This window comes from Felis catus, chromosome C2 (assembly GCF_018350175.1).
Source record: "Felis catus isolate Fca126 chromosome C2, F.catus_Fca126_mat1.0, whole genome shotgun sequence".
Lineage (NCBI taxonomy): Eukaryota > Metazoa > Chordata > Mammalia > Carnivora > Felidae > Felis > Felis catus.
Window position 1 is genome coordinate 134,236,994 of NC_058376.1, and position 22,547 is coordinate 134,259,540.

A 22,547-nucleotide genomic window follows, 5' to 3' on the forward strand; every position below is an offset into this window, starting at 1 on the left:
ACACAGGTTGCCGACAACTCTTAGAGAGCGGCTTGTGTTGTAGTTTCCACTTCCCCGGCTGTGAACAAGTGCATATGTGAGGGCTGGTCGTGCATGCACAAGCATGTACTTTGCCTGCATTAAATAAAATCACAACACAACACCAACTACATCCACTCATTCATGTGTGCCTGCAGTCCACCTCGAGGAGACTGAAAATATAAATACAAGCTGCTATTTTGGTGTGATCACACGAATATGGCAGCTTGTGTGTTTTTTTTTTTTTTCTCTTTAACATTTTAACACTGGGCAGATTGTCTGCATTAACACAAACCAAAATCAATTCTGCTCTGAAACTGCTTGTAAGATCTTCATTCCCCTAAGGAATTTTTTTTTAATTTAAGTAAAAAATGGGCTTAGAGGAAACTGTATAAAAGAGACCAGCATTTAGGAATCTTAACTTTGTAACATGCAGTGATCAATGTCAGACCAGAGGACTGGCAGTTATTTTTCTCAAAATGGGAACTTTGGAGAAGATGGTCTTTAAGAAAAAATTTAAAAACCAACAAATTCACTTTGTAAAATCACTTCTGTGTGTCGTTAATATAGGAACAATTTTCAAGTAGTCTAATTTCAAGCTGCCCACTACAATGTAAGGTGATAAGTAAATTCAACCAAAAATTCAGATGAGACTTGTGTATGGTAAAAATTCACGGAGGTACTCCTAACGGCAGAGGAAGGAAATAAAAGTATTTAACATAGACCATGTCTAAAAACTCACCATGAATAAAAAATAAAATGCAGACATTCCTATCATACACAAATATGTAACAATGAATTAGCTATGCAACACTGTCCAGTAAAACTTTTTATGACAGAAATGTTCTACATCTGTGTTGTCACATCCAACAGCCATCAGTACTTGAAATATGACTATTGTGTATGAAGATTTAAGTTTTAATTTCACTTAATTTAAATTTATATAGCTGCATGTGCCTGGTGGCTACCAAAGTGGACACCACATGTCTACAGTTTTAAAAAGGGAATTTTAGCAATTATGGATGAATCCGCAAAATATTAAATTACAACATAAAAAATACTGAGAGGATAAAGTCTACTTATATACATTTGTGTCTAAAGCTTGATCCATACATAAACTATAACCAAAAGGAAGCACTAAAATGTGAAAGTCGAATTCTTTTTTAAATTAGAAAAAAATTTTTTTCTAAATTTTTCTTTAATGTTTATTTTTGAGAGTGAGAGACAGACACAAGTCGGGGAGGGGAAGAGAGAGAGAGGGAGATACAGAATCTGAAACAGGCTCCAGGCTAGGAGCTGTCAGCACAGAGCCCAATGCAGGGCTCAAACTCAGGAATGGAGAGATCCTGACCTGAGCCAAAGTCAGATGCTTAACTGACTGAGCCACCCAGGAGTCCCAAGAAAGTTGAATTCTTGAAGATCTAACCATATCGTGGAGAATGTAATGAAGTGCTGAGTCTAACTGCCTGAGGTGCTACTGCAGTAACCCTACAGTAACCGGAAACATAAAAGACCAAAACTTGAAGATGCTCACTACTATATCCAACAGGCCATCAGATAAACTTTAAATACACTCAAAATTATAGTGGTGATAGTTAAAGAATTTTAATCTTTTAATTCAAGAGACAGGAAGAAAGCAGCCGAAGAAGAAATAATACTATTTGGCAATAGCTTATAAATATGTTAATTTGCAAACGATATTATATACACTACAAATACACTTTCAGAATAGACCTTGATAGACCAAATAACAGACTTCTTTGGCATCTAATGCAGAAGGGATATTTTATGCTGAATTCAATATTTCCCATCATTTTAAATAATACTGTATTTCATTCAATGTTACAGCCCTTGAAGCATGGCAAAATTGGTTCAGAATGGACGATTCAAGCTCTGAATTAGAAACGCTGTAAATTGGAAGCTTCTTGATTTACCTTTTGATTATCAGTTTTTTCAGTAATAAAAATGAGAACAGTAACAACCTCATTAGGTTGAGATAAGGAACAATTAATTGAAATGAATACAAAACGCTTTGAGGCAAAAAAGGGTTAGTAGAATAAAGGAATATTAAAACTAGTTGAAGAGGAGATAATATTTTAATACAGTGACATATTCAGATCAAACAAATTCAATAATGATGGCAACAACACAGCTTACGAGATGAAATTATCTTGTTTAAACTTGGACTAGAAGGCTAATAACAATATTTTTTTTAAAGCACACTTATGTCTCTGAAGACTAAGAATGTTAAAGATTGTTACTACTAAAATTGAGCAATACTGATCATCAGTGATAAGATTCACAATCAATGAGCCTTTAGTAAGCATCGACTTGACTCTGCAGGTGGCACAAAAACAAGATTAGGTCCATGCCCTCTAAGGGGCTACCGGTAGGTTTGAAAGAGGAGACCTGGGCTAACCCCAGAGCTCTCACACATACTGTTTCGATTACAGCACCAGTTATATTGCGCTGTAACTTTTGTGTGGCCGCTTTCTCTATTAGACTTTGAGATTCTTTTTTTTTTTTTTTTAATTTTTTTTTTCAACGTTTATTTATTTTTAGGACAGAGAGAGACAGAGCATGAACGGGGGAGGGGCAGAGAGAGAGGGGACACAGAATTGGAAACAGGCTCCAGGCTCCGAGCCATCAGCCCAGAGCCCGACGCGGGGCTCGAACTCACGGACCACGAGATCGTGACCTGGCTGAAGTCGGACGCTTAACCGACTGCGCCACCCAGGCGCCCCTAGACTTTGAGATTCTTAAGGGTCCATGCCATATTTATCTTGGCATCTCCAGTGCCTGGCACCCTGAGGAGGTTAATATAAAAGTATTGAATACACTGGCAGATTGAATGCACTGGCAGGTCTAAGTAAATATAGGACTCAACAAAATTAAGTAATGTCATCAAAATGTTATTAAGAAGTTCTACTACAACACAGAATAGACACAAATTACTTCTAATTGTAAAGACTGGAAAATACTTCATGAACAGGGTGATGATGAACCCAGGCCTTTAAAAATGAAGTTTCAGGAATCCAAAAGGGAGCCATGAGAAGGAGCGGCATCCCAGCAGAGGAGAACCAAGTAATGCAAAGCATGGAAAATGGAAAGCACAAAACCCATTCAGGAAATAATGCAATAATGCTAGAGCACTGGTCTCAAACAGAACTGTAGAAGGACTTCAGGTTTCTGGTTCTGCATCTAAGGAACCTGAACATCACTACTCCATCCTAAGAACAAGTAAAAAGCCGAGCAGACTGAAAAACCAACAACTCTTCTTGGATCTGTAAGAGAGGCGAGGACACAGGGCAAACAGACAGGCAAACATGGGCAGTCACAAGTTAATCAGAGCACAACTCACAAGCAAAACCCTTAGCAGGAACCAGTGCAGGATAGGAAAACCTGAACTATACTTAACCAACTGCTGGGATGGACAACTCTGAGTTAAATACTCCAAGGGACCTGACAATAGGAAGCCCCCCACCCGCCCAAACACCTCCAAGAGCTTGACCAGGCTTCCACAGTAAACAAAAAGATCCCCTCGGCTTCCCACAGGAAGAGGGGGATAGGGAGAAGGAGCCATTCTGAACATAGCACTCTGTTCTAAACAAAATCTGCCTTCAGGGAAAACCAGTTACCCAGAGCCTAATCTGCTGGGGTATTATTAGACCCTAACTGACCTAGGGGAAGGGAAATACCCAACTCCAGTCCACTTTAACTATCCTGTCTCATCTAAGGAGGTGGAGAGAGTTAGAAACAGATGTAGAACAACAAAAGAAGAAATATTTGAAGCAATAATGACAGAGGAATTCCCCAAATGAATGTCAGACACAAAACCACAGATCCAGGAAGGTCAGAGGACACTAGGCAGGGTAAATGCCAAAGAGCTGTGCCTAGGCATATCATCTTCCAACTACAGAAAATCAAAAAATATAAAGGAAGAACATAAGAAGGAATAAGTAAAAAAACTTAGTTTTCTTATTCTCAATTGATACAACAGATACCAGTTGTTTAACATAATAATACCAACAATGTATCCAACCATGTATGCTTATATGTGTGTATATATACAAACATAGGTATGAATATGCTTATATATAAATGAAATGAATAACAGCAGTGTTACAAAGGATAGGAGGAAGGAATTAAGATTACTCTGTTATTATAAAGTACTCACACTGTTGAAGTGGTATAGTGTTATTTGAAAGTGGATTTGGATTACCTCAAATGCAAATTGCAAACTTTAAGGCAACCACTAAAAAAAGTAAAAGAAGTACAACTGGTATGCTAAGAAAGGAAAGAAAATGAAATAATATAAAATGCTCAATTAAAACTTCAAAAGGTAGAAAAAGGGTGGAAGACAATAACAGGACAAGAACAAGGTACGAAGAACAAAGAACAAAGACAAAGAACAAGGTAACAAATAGAAAAGAATAACAAATATGATAGATAATAATCCAAGTGTATCAATAATCACTTTAGAGGTCAATGGTCTAAATGCGCCTACTAAAAGAGATCGTCAGAGTTGATCAAAAACAGGACCCAACTATATATGCTGCCCAGACGGAACCCACTTTTAAGAATAAACACACATTCAGGGGTGCCTAGGTGGCTCAGTCGGTTAAGCAACTCTTGAATTCGGCTCAAGTCATGATCTCATGGTTCATGGAATAGAGCCCCACATCAGGGCCCTGGGCTGACAGTGAAGAGCCTGCTTGGGATTCTCTCTCTCTCTCTCTCTCTCTCTCTCTCTCTCTCTCTCTGCCCCTCCCCTATGTGTGCACATGCACACTCTTGCTCTCTCTCAAAATAAATAAACTTTAAATATAAAGACACATTTAGATTGAAAGTAAATAAATGAAGAAAAATATATCATGCCAACACTAATTAGAAGATTTTTTTAAAGGGGCATTAGCTAACAATAAAGGGGTCAGTTCTCCAAGAAGACATATCAATCCTTAACATGTATGCACTAAACAAGAGAGCATCAAACTGTGTGAAGCAAAAACTAATAAAACTGCAATGAGAAATTTAAAAATCCACTATCATGGTTAGCAAGTTCAACACCCTCCGTCAGAAATGGACAGATCTGGCAGGCAGAAAGTCAGAAGGATATAGGTGAGCTCAACATCATAAGTCTACTGAATATACTAATATCTATGTACTTCTTCCACCACCAACAGCAGAATACACAATCTTCTCAAACTCACAGGGAACATTCACCAAGAGAGACCACATTCTGGACCACAAAACACACCTTAAGCAATTTGGCAGAGAGAAAATCATGCAAAGTCTGCTCTCAGACCACAATAGAGTTAAACTAGACATCAGTAACAGAGAGAGAGCTGGAAAACTCTAAAAGAGAACCGTCTGTGTGTTAGGGGGTCTGGGTAAGTCCGTTCTTGCGCAGACCACAAAGAGTCATAGAAGGCTTTAGATTAGGCAAGTAGCATGACTCAAAGTGTGCTTTGAGAAAATAAGGCTGGAACGCATGGATTCGACTAGAGGAGAAAGAGAATGAATCTGAAGAGAAAACTAAACAAGTGAGAGACTCTAGGAAAGAGGTAAAAAAGGACTTAACACAGGGCAGTAAAAATGGAAAGGAATTGATTGAACATGAGAAATCTACATATAATGACATCCTAACCCATATTTACAAATATAAACTGCATATCCTCAGTCTATCTACTCCTAACCATCTTTATTATTACACCTTTAGTCTAAGTCACTAACACTACTTAACTTGGGATACCACAAGACTCCTAGCTATTTTCCCAGCTTCCTTGTGGATCTCTATTCACCCCACTGCACAGCAGCCACAATGATCTTTTTAGATATCACACCTCTGCTCAATATCCTCCAATGGCTTCTCATTGCAACTGCAATAAAATCCAAACTCCTTACTGTGGCCTGCAGGACTGCTTGACCGGCATCTGCTTTCTTGCAGATTTCCCCTCTTTCATCGCTTGCTTCCAGCCGTACCTGCCCCCCTTCAGTTTCTCAAAATATTTTCACGAAGGGACTTTGCACTAACTGTTCCCTCTGCCTGGAATATTCTTTCCCTAGATCTTCACAGGGCTGGCTTTTAAAAATTTTTCACATCTCAGCTCAAATGTCATCTTCTCAGAGATGCCTTTTCTAATCACTGTTCCTAAAACAGCCATCCCTCTAACTATCCTATCACCCTGCTTTATTTCTTCACAGCAATTACCACCCTCCACAATCATCTTCTTTATCTATACATGCTGATTGTCTCACCCCACCCCCATCCCTCCAACACTAAAATGTATATCCCATGAAAGCAGGACCCTGTCTGTCTTATCCGCCACTCTGTTCCCACAATGCAAAGGATAAGCCTGGAACATAGCAGACATTCAGTAAACATACATTCCAAGAAACAGAATTCTTATCGCAGATGCTAGTGAATGAGTAACACTACATAACATTCACTGAGCTGTATTTCTTCCTTTCTTCCCCTATGGCATAATGAGGTGCTTTACAGACCGGATTGAAAACCTTGGATTTTAGATCATGTGGTGCTTTATAAAAAGAGTGTATTACCTAAAGTAGTATAATTATTCAAGCTATTTGGCTTTTATCATTAGGCAATTTGGTGGCTTAAAGTGAGATTGACAGTCTTACCTTACAAGCTAAGTCATTTGCCATAGAATTTATACAGAGATGGCAAGGAGACTTACTTACTCTAAATGTGGAGGAGAACCATGGGAGAGGCTTCTGGGGAAGAAGATGTGCAACCCCCTCCATTCTATGCTGTGAACTATAAGGTCTCCTGACTGCCGTCCCTGAATCTCAGGATTGCAAACTGAATTAAAATGTACCAGTGGAGACCAATTATAAGAAAAAAAGTCAGCCATATATGTGTTATACACACACACACGCCCAGTTTTATATGAAAAATACACAGAAGATATAAAACCAAATAGTTCTTGGGGCGCCTGGGTAGCTCAGTCGGTTAAGCATCGACTTCGGCTGAGGTCATGATCTCACGGTTCATGAGTTCGAGCCCCGCGTCGGGCCCTGTGCTGTCAGCTTGAAGCCTGGAGCCTGCTTCAGATTCTGTGTCTCCCTCTCTCTCTGCCCTTCCCCCGCTCACACACCCTCTCTCTCTCTCTCTCTCTCAAAAATAAATAAAAAAAAAAAAACATTAATTAAAAAAAAATAGTTCCAAGAACACAGTTTTCAAGAAGTAACACTTTCTCACACAGCAAAGCAGACATGTTTGCGCTAAGTAACCAAAATGATCAACAGGCTCTCAGTGCCACTTCCTATGTGGTTTGGCTGTCTGAGCTTTATTTTCCCCTTCTCTTTGTTTGTTTTGTCTTTTAGCCAATGTGGCCGACAGGGCCTCTGAGTGTGTGCTTCTGCTCAGTGCCATGGTGCCTCTTTTCATTTGGTAACAGTAGAAAGATTGGTCATAATCCTTCTTATTAGCCACTTTAAGCTGAAGAGGTCAAAGTTTCTAAGACAACTGCCTACCAATGTTTTAAAAAAGGGATACCTTTACTGTTTGGTCAGCAATATATACCATGCATTTTGTTTTTAAGAGGTCTGCTTTATCGCCACTGATTATACAATTACTTAAACTATTGGTGAGGAAATTCATTCTTTTGTTTTTTCTAACAAATATTTGAGTGTCTTCTGAGCACCAGTATAATGGCTTTCTACTTTCTGAAACTACATACTAGAGGTCAAGCGTTGCCACCCAGCTCCTCTGAGAGTAGTTTCCCTATTATCGGTTACTCCTTGGTTAACCAGATAACTCAGCTCATCAAAATGATCCCATACCTCTCACTCCCCAACCTGCCACCATTGCCAGTTACATACAGTTCTATCATACTCTGAACGTTTGTTCATTCATTCTTTCTTCCTTCCTTTCTTGCTTCCTTCCTTTCTTCTTTCCTTTCTTCCTTTTTTCTTTCCTTCCTTCCTAACTTCCTTTCTTTCTTTCAAGTAAGCTCTAGGCCCAACGTGGGGCTTGAACCCACAACCCTAAGATCAAGATTGCATGCTCTACTGACTGAGCCAGCCAGGCACCCCTCCACTGATTTTCATTTTATTTTATTTTATTTTATTTTATTTTATTTTATTTTATTTTATTTTATTTTTTTTAACGTTTATTTATTTTTGAGACAGAGAGAGACAGAGCATGAACGGGGGAGGGTCAGAGAGAGGGGGACACAGAATCTGAAACAGGCTCCAGGCTCTGAGCTGTCAGCACAGAGCCCAACGCGGGGCTCGAACCCACGGACCGCGAGATCGTGACCTGAGCCGAAGTCGGCCGCTTAACCGACTGAGCCACCCAGGCACCCCGCCCCTGATTTTCATTTTAAAATAGAAAATTTGATTTGTCCAATATGTAGTATAATCTTAATAGCGGTCTATGTCATCTGATTATTCTGTGTTTGGGACCTAGAAAGAGATGAATGTCAGGGAACCAGAGGCCTTGACCTTGTTGTGTAATAGGTCTAGCAGCAACTGAACTAGCAGTGGGGTCGATGTGCCAAGCTGCAGTACGACCGGGAAGAAGGCACTAGGGATATCCATGACTCTGCAAATACGTGGCGTGTCCTAGATCCCTCTGGTTAGATCAAATTTACTAACATTTATGTAATTGTTTACAGTTTAAAGTGTAAACGTATCAAAATACTATGCTTATTAATCTACAACAGTCCTTTGAGGCGGTTAACTATTATTCCCATTTTACAGAAAAGGACACTGAGGAGGAAAGACGTTAGTTGAAAGTAATCTGCCTAAGATTATACCGTGTGTTGCTAGAACTTATCTTAGGACCTTTCTACACAAATTCCATGTACTTCCCACTACATGATCCAGCAAAATGAAGCCTAATATATAAAAGTTACAGATATTAACTATGTGCTAAGTAAACAACTCTTGCACGCGGGAAATACTAAGTAGACTGGGAGAAGAGTTTGTTTGCAAACCTGAATGACTTTGAGAGAGAAATAAGGAGGGTAAAAATAATAGTTGTCATCTAAAAAGTAATTTGGTTAGAAAGGGATTCAAAGGTGTAAAGCAAGAGACAAATTTGTCTAAGAATACTAGTACTATGACAACATAATATAACCTTAATCAGAGCACATGACTTCAAAATTGTTGAAAATTAAAAAGTGGATTAAATATTATTTTAAGATTATCAATATTTTAATTTATTTTTAAAAAGAGGAAACTGTATTTTAAGAATAGAAAATAATCGTTACTACCAAAAATGGCCAAAAAAACTTTGTTTTTAACACAAGGAAAATACTGCATTTAATTAGAGCTTCTCTATGGATTTTGTATTTTGCCCAAGTTACAAAGAGATAACATCAATTTGTATCACTGAAAGTTCTACATACGTTCTTTTGACATCTTGTTCAATCATCGATCGAAGTTCTTTATCTTGAAAGAATTTGTTCCAAAGACTCTGAAATAAGGAAAACAACCTATTTAAAATAATCCCACACCTTTGCTTGACTTTTATGATATCATTTAATAATTTAAATGATCAAATTTATCCTTCTCTGAGTTATCATTTCACAACCTGAAATTGGAATAAAAATATTAAAAACTAATCTCAGAAACACATTCTTATACTAACATCAATTTTTCCAGTGATACATATATATAGTATAGTATGTATATTTAAAATTTTTGTATCATCTATATAAAATGAATGATAGCTTTACTGCCATACATCCACTACTTCCCTTACAAAAACAAAGAGGTCTGCTTGGGTTACAGCAGGGCCATGGACCGACTGGTCTCAACTTGAACCTCACTTGAACTCCCAATGCACTAAGAAAGACACAGGAGTTTTTCTACAAAGCTTGGTTTCATGACCAGATAGATGTTTAGATCTATCTAAACATCTACTAAAATGTGAATTTAAGTAAAGTTTTAAAACTTACTTAATATTTTATGTAGCTCTCCTATAGACTATGTTGTAACAACTATATGTATCAGGAAAAAAAAGAAACACTAATATTAGGATATTAGCTGGAAAATATTTTCTGTTAGCAGGGAAACAGGAATTAAGAGCAGTGACCGAAGAAGATACACAATACCTCTAAGGCAGTAATTATTCTTAGTCTTCACTGGAATATGAGTGGAGACAGGCTGATCTTTTTCATTATCTTTAAAAACTTTTTTTTTTTAATTTTTAATGTTTATTTATTTTTGAGAGAGACAGAGCATGAGCCGGGGAGGGGCAGAGAGAGAAAGAGACACAGAATCTGAAGCAGGCTCCAGGCTCTGAGCTGTCAGCACACAGCCCAACGTGGGGCTCAAACTCACGGGCAGCGAGATCGTAATCCGAGCCGAAGTCGGATACTTAGCTGACTAAGCCACCCAGGCACCCATCTTTAAAAACTTCTGAATAGTTACTCTTCTTCTTGGATTAGTCCACCAAGTGAGCCCTATCTATCACCAAGTGAGCCCACCAAGTTATCATAAAGAGAGGCTTTCCGAGCCTCCCCACTGCCCATTACAAGCTTGATAAGACAGCTCTATCCCCCTCTTTATGCTCTTTGGTTTTACTCTGAGTTCTTATGGTCCCCTGAGACTTCTCCTCCATAGTGCCATTCCACAGTAATACATCATAAACTTCCTATAACAGAGGATGAATACAGTATGGAATAATTTCCATCAGGTTTTAGGTCATATAGTATACAGAGTAAAAAAAAATTAGTTGGCACAAAATAACATTGCTTTCATGGTGACTGATAACCAGTTTCATAAGCATATTCTTATGGGCAAAAGAAGTTGAGATATGAATAAAGATGAACTTTACCCCTTCATCCTGTGAAAGAGGATTATTGATCATCAAATCTTGCTGGCCAACAACCTTTCTTGGGTTTGTGATGTGCTGGCAAAGAAAAAAAGGAAACACAAAGATCAGAGTTGGACTGATCTGGACTTGAAAGCATACATAAGAAAACAATTATATTAATTAAAGTACAACTTACTATTTCTTTAACGTTGCTATACCATGCTCTTAATTCTTTAATTCTACTTATCCACTGACTTTTATCTTGAGGAAGAACACAAAGAAATAGCTGTCGAGAAAAAAAAAAAAGGAAACTTTTGTAAAAATCATAACAAGTAACATGTAAAAAACTATGCCAAACAGAGTCACCTGAAAACTGAAAGAGATATTCATATTCGTTCTATTTCATATTCATATCATTCCAATTCCCAATAAAGTATATTTGGGAATGTTTAAGAAATATACATATTTGGATAATTTAAAAAGTGAACAAAGGCCAAAAAAACAAGATCACAAAAGCTACACCACAAAATTCAATCAACCTCCCCTCCAAATTTATATTAAAAATGAACAAGAAGAATTCATTGAGGTTCAAGTATAATTCCCATTTTAAATTCTTATGTTACTGGGCTATTGACAGACACAAAGTCCCATCATTAATCTCAAGGCTTAAGATTTGTCTTAAAACAGGCAGGTAAAGGACAGAGAAGAAACACCTGAGGGCACAGCTTGAGAAATGAAGTGATTCCTTTTACAGCAGAAATGGAATCTGCAACTGGCAATCAGCATATGAAAATAACAAGCATTCTTAAAAAGACAAATTTGATTTAATTTAGTTTAATACAACATTAAAATAAATCTAGATTTGAGTTTATTTTTAGCAAACGAATGATACTGAAAGTTAAACAACAAGGAATGGGGGGTGGGGCACAAATATTTGTATACAAATATTCTAGCAGCAGGTCTCCTGCCTTTACTGCCTGCATCTAACAGAAGAAAAATGTATTTTAATTATTAAATCTAAATTATTAAATCTGAAACTGTCTAATACATCATGTGTTTCTTACTGTCTTTACTTGCACAGACTCTGTATGCTTAATTTATGCAGATAAAACCTAAAAAACTTTCAGTAGAAGTCATTTCAGAAATAAGTCTAAACCTGCATTAATTCATTTTGAGAGAACAAAAAGGGACAATATTTCCAAGTAATTAAAAAGAGAACTACAGATTATTACTAGTTTTGGTAATCAGTGGCCCTTTCTCTTAAAAGACTGACCTAATTTTCCTCTACTTCTCTTTCTTGCTGCCCTTTGCTTTGTGTTTCTAGGAAAGAAACGAAAGGAAAGAAAGAAAGAGAGAAGGAGGGAAAATCTTTTCCATCTGCTGCTTCTGAAGTGAAAAGGGAAGGTGCCTCAATGAAGGCAGAGGCACTGGATCAACAGGAACCTGAAAGTAAAACGGCCTCTACTCCTGCCCACCTTCAAGGATGGCTGCCAACACCTCTGGGGAATGCAAAGGTGCTGCTTGGAATTCCACACCATCAAATGAGATGAAAGAATAGTTATTTCCAATGACTCCTTTACCGTACCAGTTATTCGAGACTAAGGTGGTTCAACCTTATTAGTAAATGTCCTATGAAAGATAAACATGGATGGCCAAAAAATCGAGAGTGAAGTCTCCTGGAAAATTCAGTGATCCCCTGCATGGGTAATCTCCCAGGGCATCAGGTAATGTGTTGATATACTGCAACCACAAACTGTAAATAAATATTTTCTTCTTACCTTCCAGCAAATGCTGCGGAACCTGCTGCTTCTCAGCTGCCCATTAATCCCCTTCTGCCTTATTGTTGCCAAGTAATTGTTGTTTACAAATAGTTCTTCCCATTCTTTCCTATATGCAAGAAACCAAAAGCATGGGGATCCCTTTGTTAAAATTCTCTGCTTGGAGAGGAGTGCTACAGGAAATTAATTTTAAATAAGTCTAAGAAATGCAACTTTTAAAACGTATATATTTAGTTGTGTACTGTTTCTGAATGCATGGCTGTCTTTTTGGACACAGTTCTTCTGTAGATTTAATGAATATGTAGATCGCTATAATTATGCCAGCTACTGAAATTCATAATGTCTATGGAGGCTATTCCATTTCGTCTAAAATGTTGGTAGTGCAGTTCAGTGAAACAAGAAAAAAAATGAATATTAATATAAATATATGACGGCTTTAGCCACTGACAAAGATATACCTGCTCCAAAAATACACAACAGAAAGGGAAGTGTTGATTATATTGGCTTCTCACATGAAATATCTGTTTAAATGAACCCATTTCTCTTTAGTGTCAGGCTGGGGAGTTAAATATAATAGAAGACTACTTTCTTTAACTTTTAGTGCTATTTACTATTGAAATCTCTGCAACTTCTTTCTACATGATCAGTTTTAAAATTTTAACAGGTGCAGGCAAATTTGAAAAAAAACATCAAAAAATTAAAAAGCCTCACTGTAAAAACTGTTAAAGGCAAGCTTGAGTACCTTGCAGTACCTATGGCTGAGTAGATAAACAACTGAAATATGCCTCCCAGGCACGCAGACACCAGGGGCCTAACACCTGTGCCTCATTAATATACAAGTAAATCTGCTCTACTGGGAAACAATTGGAAATTAATTGTCCCAAACCATTTACTGAGTTTGAATAAAGAAAGTAGACCTACATTCCTTGCATCTTGAACCAAGCTAAACATCAAGAACCATTCGTCAACAGTTGAGGCTACTGAGCACAGCTTTATGAAATATCTGAGTTCATAATGCCACAATATACTTACAATTTAAATTTTATTATCAAAGCTGAAACCCTGGCAAGCTCTTCAGTGCGACTTCCTCAAAAGAAAGCCTTTACAAGCCTCCATCAGCCTCCTATACGTGCAACTGTCACTGGCCAGACCCTACTCGTTTTGAGAAAGGACAGCCTTGACACCATGCTCTTTGGGCCAGTAATGCAACCTACTGCACACCTACAGTTAAAAAAAACAAACCTGACTGTGCAGTATCTTCTGCAGAGTTTTCCAGAAGAGTGACCAAGGCAATGACACCTTCCTAACTGCCTCAAACAGGAGACTTTCCAGTTCAGCCCTGGAGCATTGCTTCCCGCCATCCGCCCCCACCCGCCTTCTGCCAGGAAGAGCTAGTGGCGAAGGACACCAGATGAGATAAGCACTCCAACCCCATACTGGAAGAAATGCATTCCTACCACCATTCCGTGAAAATGTCTTACTCTCAACACTCCATTCATAAGAGAAAGTCATGTTTCATTTTTATTTTAATGTGCATTTGTATCATTAGTGAAAGTGAAAATCTGTCATGCTTTTGAGTCACTTTATTTCTTTTTAAAAACTTCCTTTCTTGTCCTTTGCCTATTTTAAGCACCATAGGAGAGTGGTTAAGAGAATGGATTGCAGGGGCACCTGGGTAGCTCAGTGACTTCGGCTCAGGTTACGATCTCACAGTTTGTGGGTTCAAGCCCCGCATGGGGCCTTGCGCTGACAGCTCAGAGCCTGGGACCTGCTTTGGATTCTGTATCTCCCTCTCTCTCTCTGCCCCTCCCTGGCTCACACTCTCTCTCTCTCTCTCAAAAATAAATAAATTAAAAAAAAAAAAGAGAGAGAGAGAATGGATTGCAGAACCACACTCATGGGATAAAAAGAAAGCCATGCATTCACAGAAACAGTACACAATTTACTAGCTACTCACTAGCTATGCAAGCATGGCCAAGTTACTTAACCTCCATGTGCCTCTGTTTCCTCATCTGTAAAATGAAATAATAGCCTACCTCAAAGAATTATTATGAGGACTAAAATGCATGGCAAGCCCTTAGAAGCATGTCCAGCATATCACATTTTTTTAAAATAAATATTAGTGTTCATAATAATTGTAACATTGTTTTTATTTTAGCTTGCCTCATTATAGGTCCAAGGGAGGAGTTATTCATGTTAAAAATACCACAGCTTTGTCTGCCACACATATTTTTAACCCAATTTCTTGATTTTCAACACAGTGAAACTTTTTCAATTTGTGTACTAATTTAAACCTAACATTTTTTTCTCTTGATGCTCTTTCTACTGTTTTCATGCTTAATTCTTAGCCACTCCAAGTTCAAAGAAATGTTTACTGAAATCTTTTTTTTATCACACTAGTCCATTTGTAATACCTATAATTTTTTAAAATATATTGTCCATTTCCCAAAAATGTCATCATATATTATCCACGTCTCATATTCAAGTTTTGTTTTTATCCAGTTTTAGTAATATTCAAAGATGAGATAAGCAATGAGTACTTCTCAGAAAATGTATGTCTAAAGAGCTTGTGGTCTGCAAGCAAAAAGCCCAGATTTTAAATGCATTCTGAACCCAAGAGGAATCAAAATACGTGCAAGACCATGCAGTTCCATGGCCTGAAATCACCAATACGTTCCAGATGAGAGGGAAGTGTGAGGCAACTTCCCCAGCCTCTCCCCAAATCAGCTCCTATTCACAGGTACCAAGACAGTGCGAAAGTAGACACAGCTGGGGGCTAGATTCATTGCCATCTTGTCAAGTTAAGCAGCCTTTTAAGGTCAAGTTACATACTACTTATGTAATGAAGGATAATTATTTGTTAGCTTAAATAAGACCCTAGGCCTTGATTACAGTGTGGGTAAAGAGAAAAAGGAGACTGAGGCATGTGAAATGGAAACATTATCTTTGGAATTCACAATCATTTAAATTTATTCATGGTACTTATAGTTCCAATTAAGGCTTAACACCTCAAACTGATGACTAGCCCTAACAACAGAGGAACTTATAGAGGCCACAAGATAACTTATTGTCTTTTTCCTCTATGGAATAGTGTTTTATTAATAAACAGTGATATAGAGTAATAATAAACACAATAAACATTCAGTGCTTACTATGTGCTTAGCACTCACAGACATCAGAAAAAGCATTAAGTTATGTAAACCAGTAATAATATGGTTAAGGCGAAGCACTCTGGTAGTACAGAGAGGGCAGAAATAGTTTTACAGGGGTGCCTGGGTGGCTCAGTCGGTTAAGTGTCCGGTTTCGGCTCAGGTCATGACCTCACGGTTCCTGGGTTCGAGCCCTGCGTCAGGCTCAGTGCTGACAGCTAGGAGCCTGAAGCCTGCTTCAGACTCTGTATCTCCCTCTCTCCCACTCACACTCTGTTTCTCTCTCTCTCTCAAAAATAAATAAATTTTATTAAATTTAATAAATAAATAAACAAATTTTATTAAATTAAATAAATAAAAAAATTTTTTTTAAAGAAATAGTTTTACACCTAAAAATTAAAACTTCGTGTAGAAAACAATAGTAGCACTAGAGGCACTCAAATGCTACTCCAAGAGCTGGGCTGTTAGAGCTTGAACAGTCCAAGCTGAACCAAAATACAAGTTTTTTACAATCACAAATACAAATGGCGAACTACTCCTGAACTCAGAACAAGACGTGGAAGAATAAGTTATTTAGGAGTCAGTGAAGGAATTTTTCAGATTAATTAACAAAAACAAAAGAAAGGTAGTAAACTGTCTCTTATATCAAAAAAAAAAAAAAAAGAAAAGTATACAGTGTGCCTGTAACAGCCAAAATCTGACAATGATGCTATTAAAATGCTAAAAAAAAATCCTGATATGTTAAAATATATACTATTTTAAGTCAATCACTTTCAACCTTTACAACAACTCTCCTGCAGTGTATATTTTTAACCCCTCTTTATCAGTGAGGAAACTAAGGCTCAGAAAAATTGAATAAGAAGGAAAAAAAAGAATTAGTAAAAGCATCTTCCTGGAATAACATGGAAACAACACTAAAAGGGAAACATACTGCAGACATCAAAGGATAAAAACGGCCTCTCTCAAGAGGGCAAGACAAGAATATGACCTCAGATTTTCTTCCTTAGACTTCTAGTTTTTGAGAAGGGTACAGAGTCCAAGGGTACAGAGATAAGTTTTCACCAGTTGGACTGAGAAAATAAGTCAATAGCTCCTGTGAGTGGTTAAAAACAACCTGGGGTATTTAGGTGTGGAACCACTCACTCACTGCAAGGGAACAGATTCTAGAGAGACACCTGGGCCCTAAGGACTCCCTTGACAAAGCACTTGTGCCATCTAGTGGCAACCACTAAGCCTTGCAGGCACTGGGTCCCTAAAAACAACCAGCATCTAAGGAGGGAAAGGCAAATAGTGGTTTCCTTTCTGCAGCCAATGGTAATGGGTTGGTAGTGACTACCATGGAAGCACTGTGTCAAGAAGGATTCTGAGGATACCAGGTGCTCCTCAGAGAAGAACACTGTGACTGATTAAAAATGCTGGCCTTGAGTGTTGAAGTCATTTCTAAGTAAATGAAATCAACTTTTGCAGCAGCAATTGAAGGAGGTCTCTCCTCCAAGAATACCTATTTAGGTAGCTAAGACTTTTGGCAATGTGTTTTTGTTTTTGTTTTTTGATATGGAAATCAACTAGAATATGCAGTGATAAGCTGCATGATCATAAAGAGATCTCTATTTCTAATTATATATATTTATGTAGTATTTTCCCAAGATATGCACATAAAATTGGTATAAAACTAGTTAGTACTTTCTAAATTTAATTGTCTAAGTACTTTGGTAACCTAAATAATGCATAAATTCCTTGATTATGTGGCAATTCTGGACTAGAAAATTTCTGAATTGTTCCACATGATGACATACTAGAGAAACAATTTTATAATGTCTATTTTATATGATGATTTCTACCCCATTTTCATGCATTACTTGGGCAGGGAGCAATGTCTCTATGGGGCTAACTGAAGAAACTCAAACAACTACGACGACTGAAAACAATTCAGAGACTACATCCCGTCGAGTACTGAGGATCTCCAATACTTGGTAAAGAGGAGACACTCTGGTTTTCACTGATAAAGAAACTGCTGAGGGGAAGGTACAAGGGACTATCACCATGGGGGAACTGCAACAGGTCACAGAGAAGGGAGACCTAAGAGGGAGGAATGGTAAGGAGGTGGTATGGTGAAGGAGCTCCGCAGAGATGATCCCATACTTTACAAGGTCAGCTAGTCCTCGATCATTTCATTTTTGGAGACCTGACTAGACTAATAGCAGCACTAAAGGCCAGGCTAAAATAAAGGTGATCTTTAAGCAGAATGAGACCAGAGTTAGATGCGTAGAATATTTGACGGTGTGAAAGCACAAGGTAAGAAAACAGTTTTATGATCCTAAAGCGCATGGCAAATTTGAAACAACTGCAAATGAATTCCCATAACTGCTTTATCAGATATGTAAGTAAAAGGACACAATAAACTTTTAAATCTGTATGGAAATATATTAGTTATTTTCACTAATGAAAGGACTGCACATAAATCCAATATTCCAAGTAAAAGAGTATGTAGTTTTATGCCATCTTAAGTATGATTTTAAAAATACTATTCAAATAGAACAAGGAACATCTAACTAAAAAAAAAAAATCAATGGAAATATGAGAAGTGTAAATTAGGTATGTCAGCATCAGACTGTAAAGTGTGGCACCAGATATGGGTAAGCTACAACATTAGGACTGCAGGTGCCAAGATCAACCAGATAAACACTGATGTTATCTATAATTACCTCATTTTTAGCTTAAATCACAGGTAATGAGGGAACTCAGAGACTCTAAAAGGCAATTAGAAACTGTACTGGCTTTTTTGCTTCCTGTATCAGGAATTTTTAAAAACTTACTTTTATTTAAAGCTTTTTTTTTCTCCATAATGAACCATCAGGGCATATCACTTATACATATATAAATAAATATAAAAACAGAATGCACAATTACTCACAAGCTTAAAATGGATTTCTTTCTATGTCTAGGTGAAATATGTTCTCATATGGTGAGGCTCCATTGAAACAAAGGCAACAAATAGTTCACTGTGTGGAGGTGTGTTAAAATTAATTTATGATGATGCTCTGATTTGGGTTTGGAATTAACTCTGAATTGAAAAATCTTGAACTGCCACCTCAATATCCACAAGGACACAAAGAACTGAGCTAGTTTTGGACAGTCAGATAGAAAATTATTTTTCTAAAAAACATGGATCATTTTCTTTAAAATATAATGTTTAAGAGCTTCTAAATTCAAGATCATATTATGTAGGGAAAGTCAACAAACATGCCTTTAGAAAAGGAATCAAGAAAAGCTGTATCACAAGGTCATAAAAAATTAAGTATATAATAAAGGTCATTAGACTATCAAAGGAATGGCATTTAGAAACGAGGTGAGAAATGGATCCTGTACCAAACCATCTCTATGAAGTTGTCTGGAATGAATATAGTTTATATTCCATAGTTCACTGATGTTTCTTGTATAAGGAACTCCTGGAGACACCTTCCTGCAGACTTCTCCCACCTGCGTTCCATCCCCACTGCACCACGTTTACCTTGCTATTTGGATACGAGCAGGGACTTGATACCTAACTCTCCACATGATGAAGAATTTGCCACACAGTCTATAATGTAAACAATACTATGAAAGAAATGCTTATAGAACTGAGAACAAATTATTTTGCAGTAACTCAGAAACAGATATTTATTTAGCAATATCTGATATCCTAATTAAAAGCCAATCTTATTTCATAAACCATGTTTTCAAGACTGGGTTGACTTATAGGATATTACACATATAGAAATACATGTATGCTTCAGATAAATACTTTCTCTTAAAGAGATTTAAATGGATTAAAACTGAATCCATCATTCATTTGATAATCTGTAGATCAGCACTATCCAACAGAATTTTCTGAAGTAACAGAAATGTTCTATATCTGACTGTCCAATAGGGTAATCATTAATCACATGTAGCTACTAAGCGGATGAAATAAGGCTAGTGCAATTCAAGAACTACGTATTTTATCTTAATTAATTTAAACCTAAATTTAAATAGCTTCATGTCACCAGGTTGTTCCTATAGTGAACATCAAAATTCAAAGTGTTTTAAGAATAAACCATTCATGTATACATTTAACTTTGAAAGTAAAACCTGTAACATAAGTATACACATGATACATATCACCTATAGTGTTACGGGGGAAAGAAGACAGATACACGTTAAAAGTTAAATAGTACGGGGAACCTGGGGGACTCAGTCTAGGTTAAGCGTCAGACTTCGGCTCAGGTCATTAACTCGCGGTTTGTGGGTTTGAACCCCGGGTCAAGCTCTGTGCTGACAGCTTAGAGCCTGGAGCCTGCTTCAGATTTTCCTCTCTCTGTCCTGCCTATGCTCATGTTCTGTCTCTGTCTCTCAAAAAGAAATAAAAATGTTAAATTTTTTTTTAAAGTTCAACAGTACAAGTAGTTATAAAGTCAAGATAATTCCCTAAGAGATGTAACACAGTATAGAATTAATTCTAAATGAATGGGGTGCTACTAATAAGGTCAGATATGGATGTAATATTTTTTTCTTTTTTGTCTCTGATTGCCTTTCCCTGTCTATGACTCTGTCTCTACCACCACCCCACTGCCTCTTGCTTCCTCCCACCTCCTTCTCATACACACACATAAAAGTTAGGGAAGCAAATCTTTAGTGATGACAGGTAACAAAAATGATCAATGCTGCAAAGAATCAGACCCAAGATTTGAATCATTAGCCTAATATGATCATATTAGACTGCCTCAAAGATCCAGGAAATGAAAATTTTAAATGGGAGATAAATGGGTCATGTGATAAAGTAAACTTTAGTTTAAGTCAATATGGACTTTATGGACTTTATAATTTCTTTGGATTAATGTGCCTAGGAAAGTAATTTCACATGGGCCTCTGAAAAGGTAAGGAAATATCTCTATCCAAGGGCCACTAGAAAATCTCACAATTTATAATTTAAAAGAAAAAAACTCACCACTATAAAAAATCCTATACTCGAATACCTCATTTACCCAGCATAAACAAAGACCAATATATGCCGCGCATGTGATTTTTTTTTGGGGGGGGGGAGCAACATAAAAACGTTGAGAGTATCAGAATATTTCTAAATCTTGCAGAAATTTTTTTTCCAACGTTTATTTATTTTTGGGACAGAGAGAGACAGAGCATGAACGGGGGAGGGGCAGAGAGAGAGGGAGACACAGAATCGGAAACAGGCTCCAGGCTCTGAGCCATCAGCCCACAGCCTGACGCGGGGCTCAAACTCACGGACCGCGAGATCGTGACCTGGCTGAAGTCGGACGCTTAACCGACTGCGCCACCCAGGCGCCCCTAAATCTTGCAGAAATTTTTGTATAAATGTGCTATACATTTGGAAAATGTATGGCCATTTGCCTCACATTAAATAACTCCACGCTGCTTTGCTTTTGGAGTTTTCCATTCTGTGTTAGTGGCATTTTTTTCATGACTATTGGCTACTAATTTGTGTAATGATTGTACATTAGCTTTTAGAAATCCTAAATCTACATCCCTCTGTCACTTGCTCAGTTTGCCGTTTTTGAAATAAAGACAAACTAGACTTTAAGCTTCATACATTCCAGCCTACTTCAACATCATAAACTATCATAATCTTTTCTAATTTAACAAAAATGTCAAATAAGACTGTGAAAGTAGAATAAGGACTGAAAGGGCTCTTTTGCGCCTAAACACATTTAATACACAAACGTTTCGGTATTCTAATAGTTTCCCCTTATTTCTAAGTTTCTGGTTATATTCCAGCTGGTTGAAGCTATTAGAAATTTGACCTGTAAATAACTGATATGTCACTGTACATCCAAATATCAGCAGCCAATCCCATTCCCAGCCTCAGTCCTTGAGTTTGGTCAAGAAAGAATTCACGAATTCTTTTTTTTTTTTAATTTAAGTTTTATTTATTTATTTTGAGGGGGGAGAGGGAGTAGGGAAGGGCAAAGAGAGAGGGAGAGAGAAAATCCCATGCAGGCTCAGGACTATCAGTGCAGAGTCTGGAACTAGGGAGTATGAGATCCTGACCAGAACTGAAGTCTGAAGCTTAACTGACTAAGCCATCCAGGTGCTCCATCCACAGTAAAATTCTTAAGTGAGCAAACCATTAGTTGCAGTTGAGATCAAAGTACCCTCTCCAAGTAGGAGAGGAGGCAAGCCCAGAAGGCAACGGCAACAGAAGTCAGCTTGTCTTTCCTCTTTTTTTTTTTTTTTTTTTTTATGTTTGCTAGGTTAAGGGTCCCAGCTAAGGGGTCTGACTGAGGCTGCTGGCAATCATCTAAGGGACTCCTCCTATGGGGAGGGGGGAGGGGTTGGCCCTCTATGGTCCTTGTTGGAATGGTTAGGACAGCCATCCCCACATGCAGGGAGGGGGTCAAAATCACAATGTAAATGTATTATAATGAAGCTATACTCCTGGCTTAGACTCCTGAGGGTCTTAGGGGAGACTGCAGGTATCTCCCCCCCTCCACCCCCCACCTCACCCCTTTCCTTAACTGCCTACTCTATCTCAAAAAAAAGAAGGAAAAATCCCTATTCTGAATACCGTGTATAGGGGGTAAGGGAGAAAGGGTTGGGAGAAGACATTAAAATAAAGGAATCAGGGTGTGGAGACCTAATTTGAGTCTGCACTGTGTTTCCTATGTAGGCTAGAACACCAGTGGGAGTAGTATTTTTATTACTGATTTTTTTAAAAACAGTTGTTCTGCATCACAGTGGAAGATGAACCATTTTCTCATGACCTCCTTGTCCAAATTAAAATATGTTTCATAAAAGTCCTGTCTTAGGCAGAAGTATTCT

The 22,547-nt window shown here is 37.7% G+C and overlaps 1 protein-coding gene across 12 annotated transcripts in view; it reads right to left on the reverse strand.

Annotated features, from left to right (window-relative positions):
* Positions 1-22,547, reverse strand: part of TBC1D5 (TBC1 domain family member 5) — a 545,542-nt gene that overhangs the window by 234,382 nt on the left and 288,613 nt on the right. For all 12 annotated transcript variants that reach the window (XM_019810740.3, XM_045037659.1, XM_019810743.3 and 9 more), the window contains 4 exons: positions 12,586-12,694; positions 11,004-11,093; positions 10,829-10,903; positions 9,396-9,463 (listed from right to left, as the gene is read on the reverse strand). In XM_019810740.3, the coding sequence (XP_019666299.2) occupies positions 9,396-9,463; positions 10,829-10,903; positions 11,004-11,093; positions 12,586-12,694 (342 nt within the window). The remainder of the gene's footprint in view (positions 1-9,395; positions 9,464-10,828; positions 10,904-11,003; positions 11,094-12,585; positions 12,695-22,547) is intronic.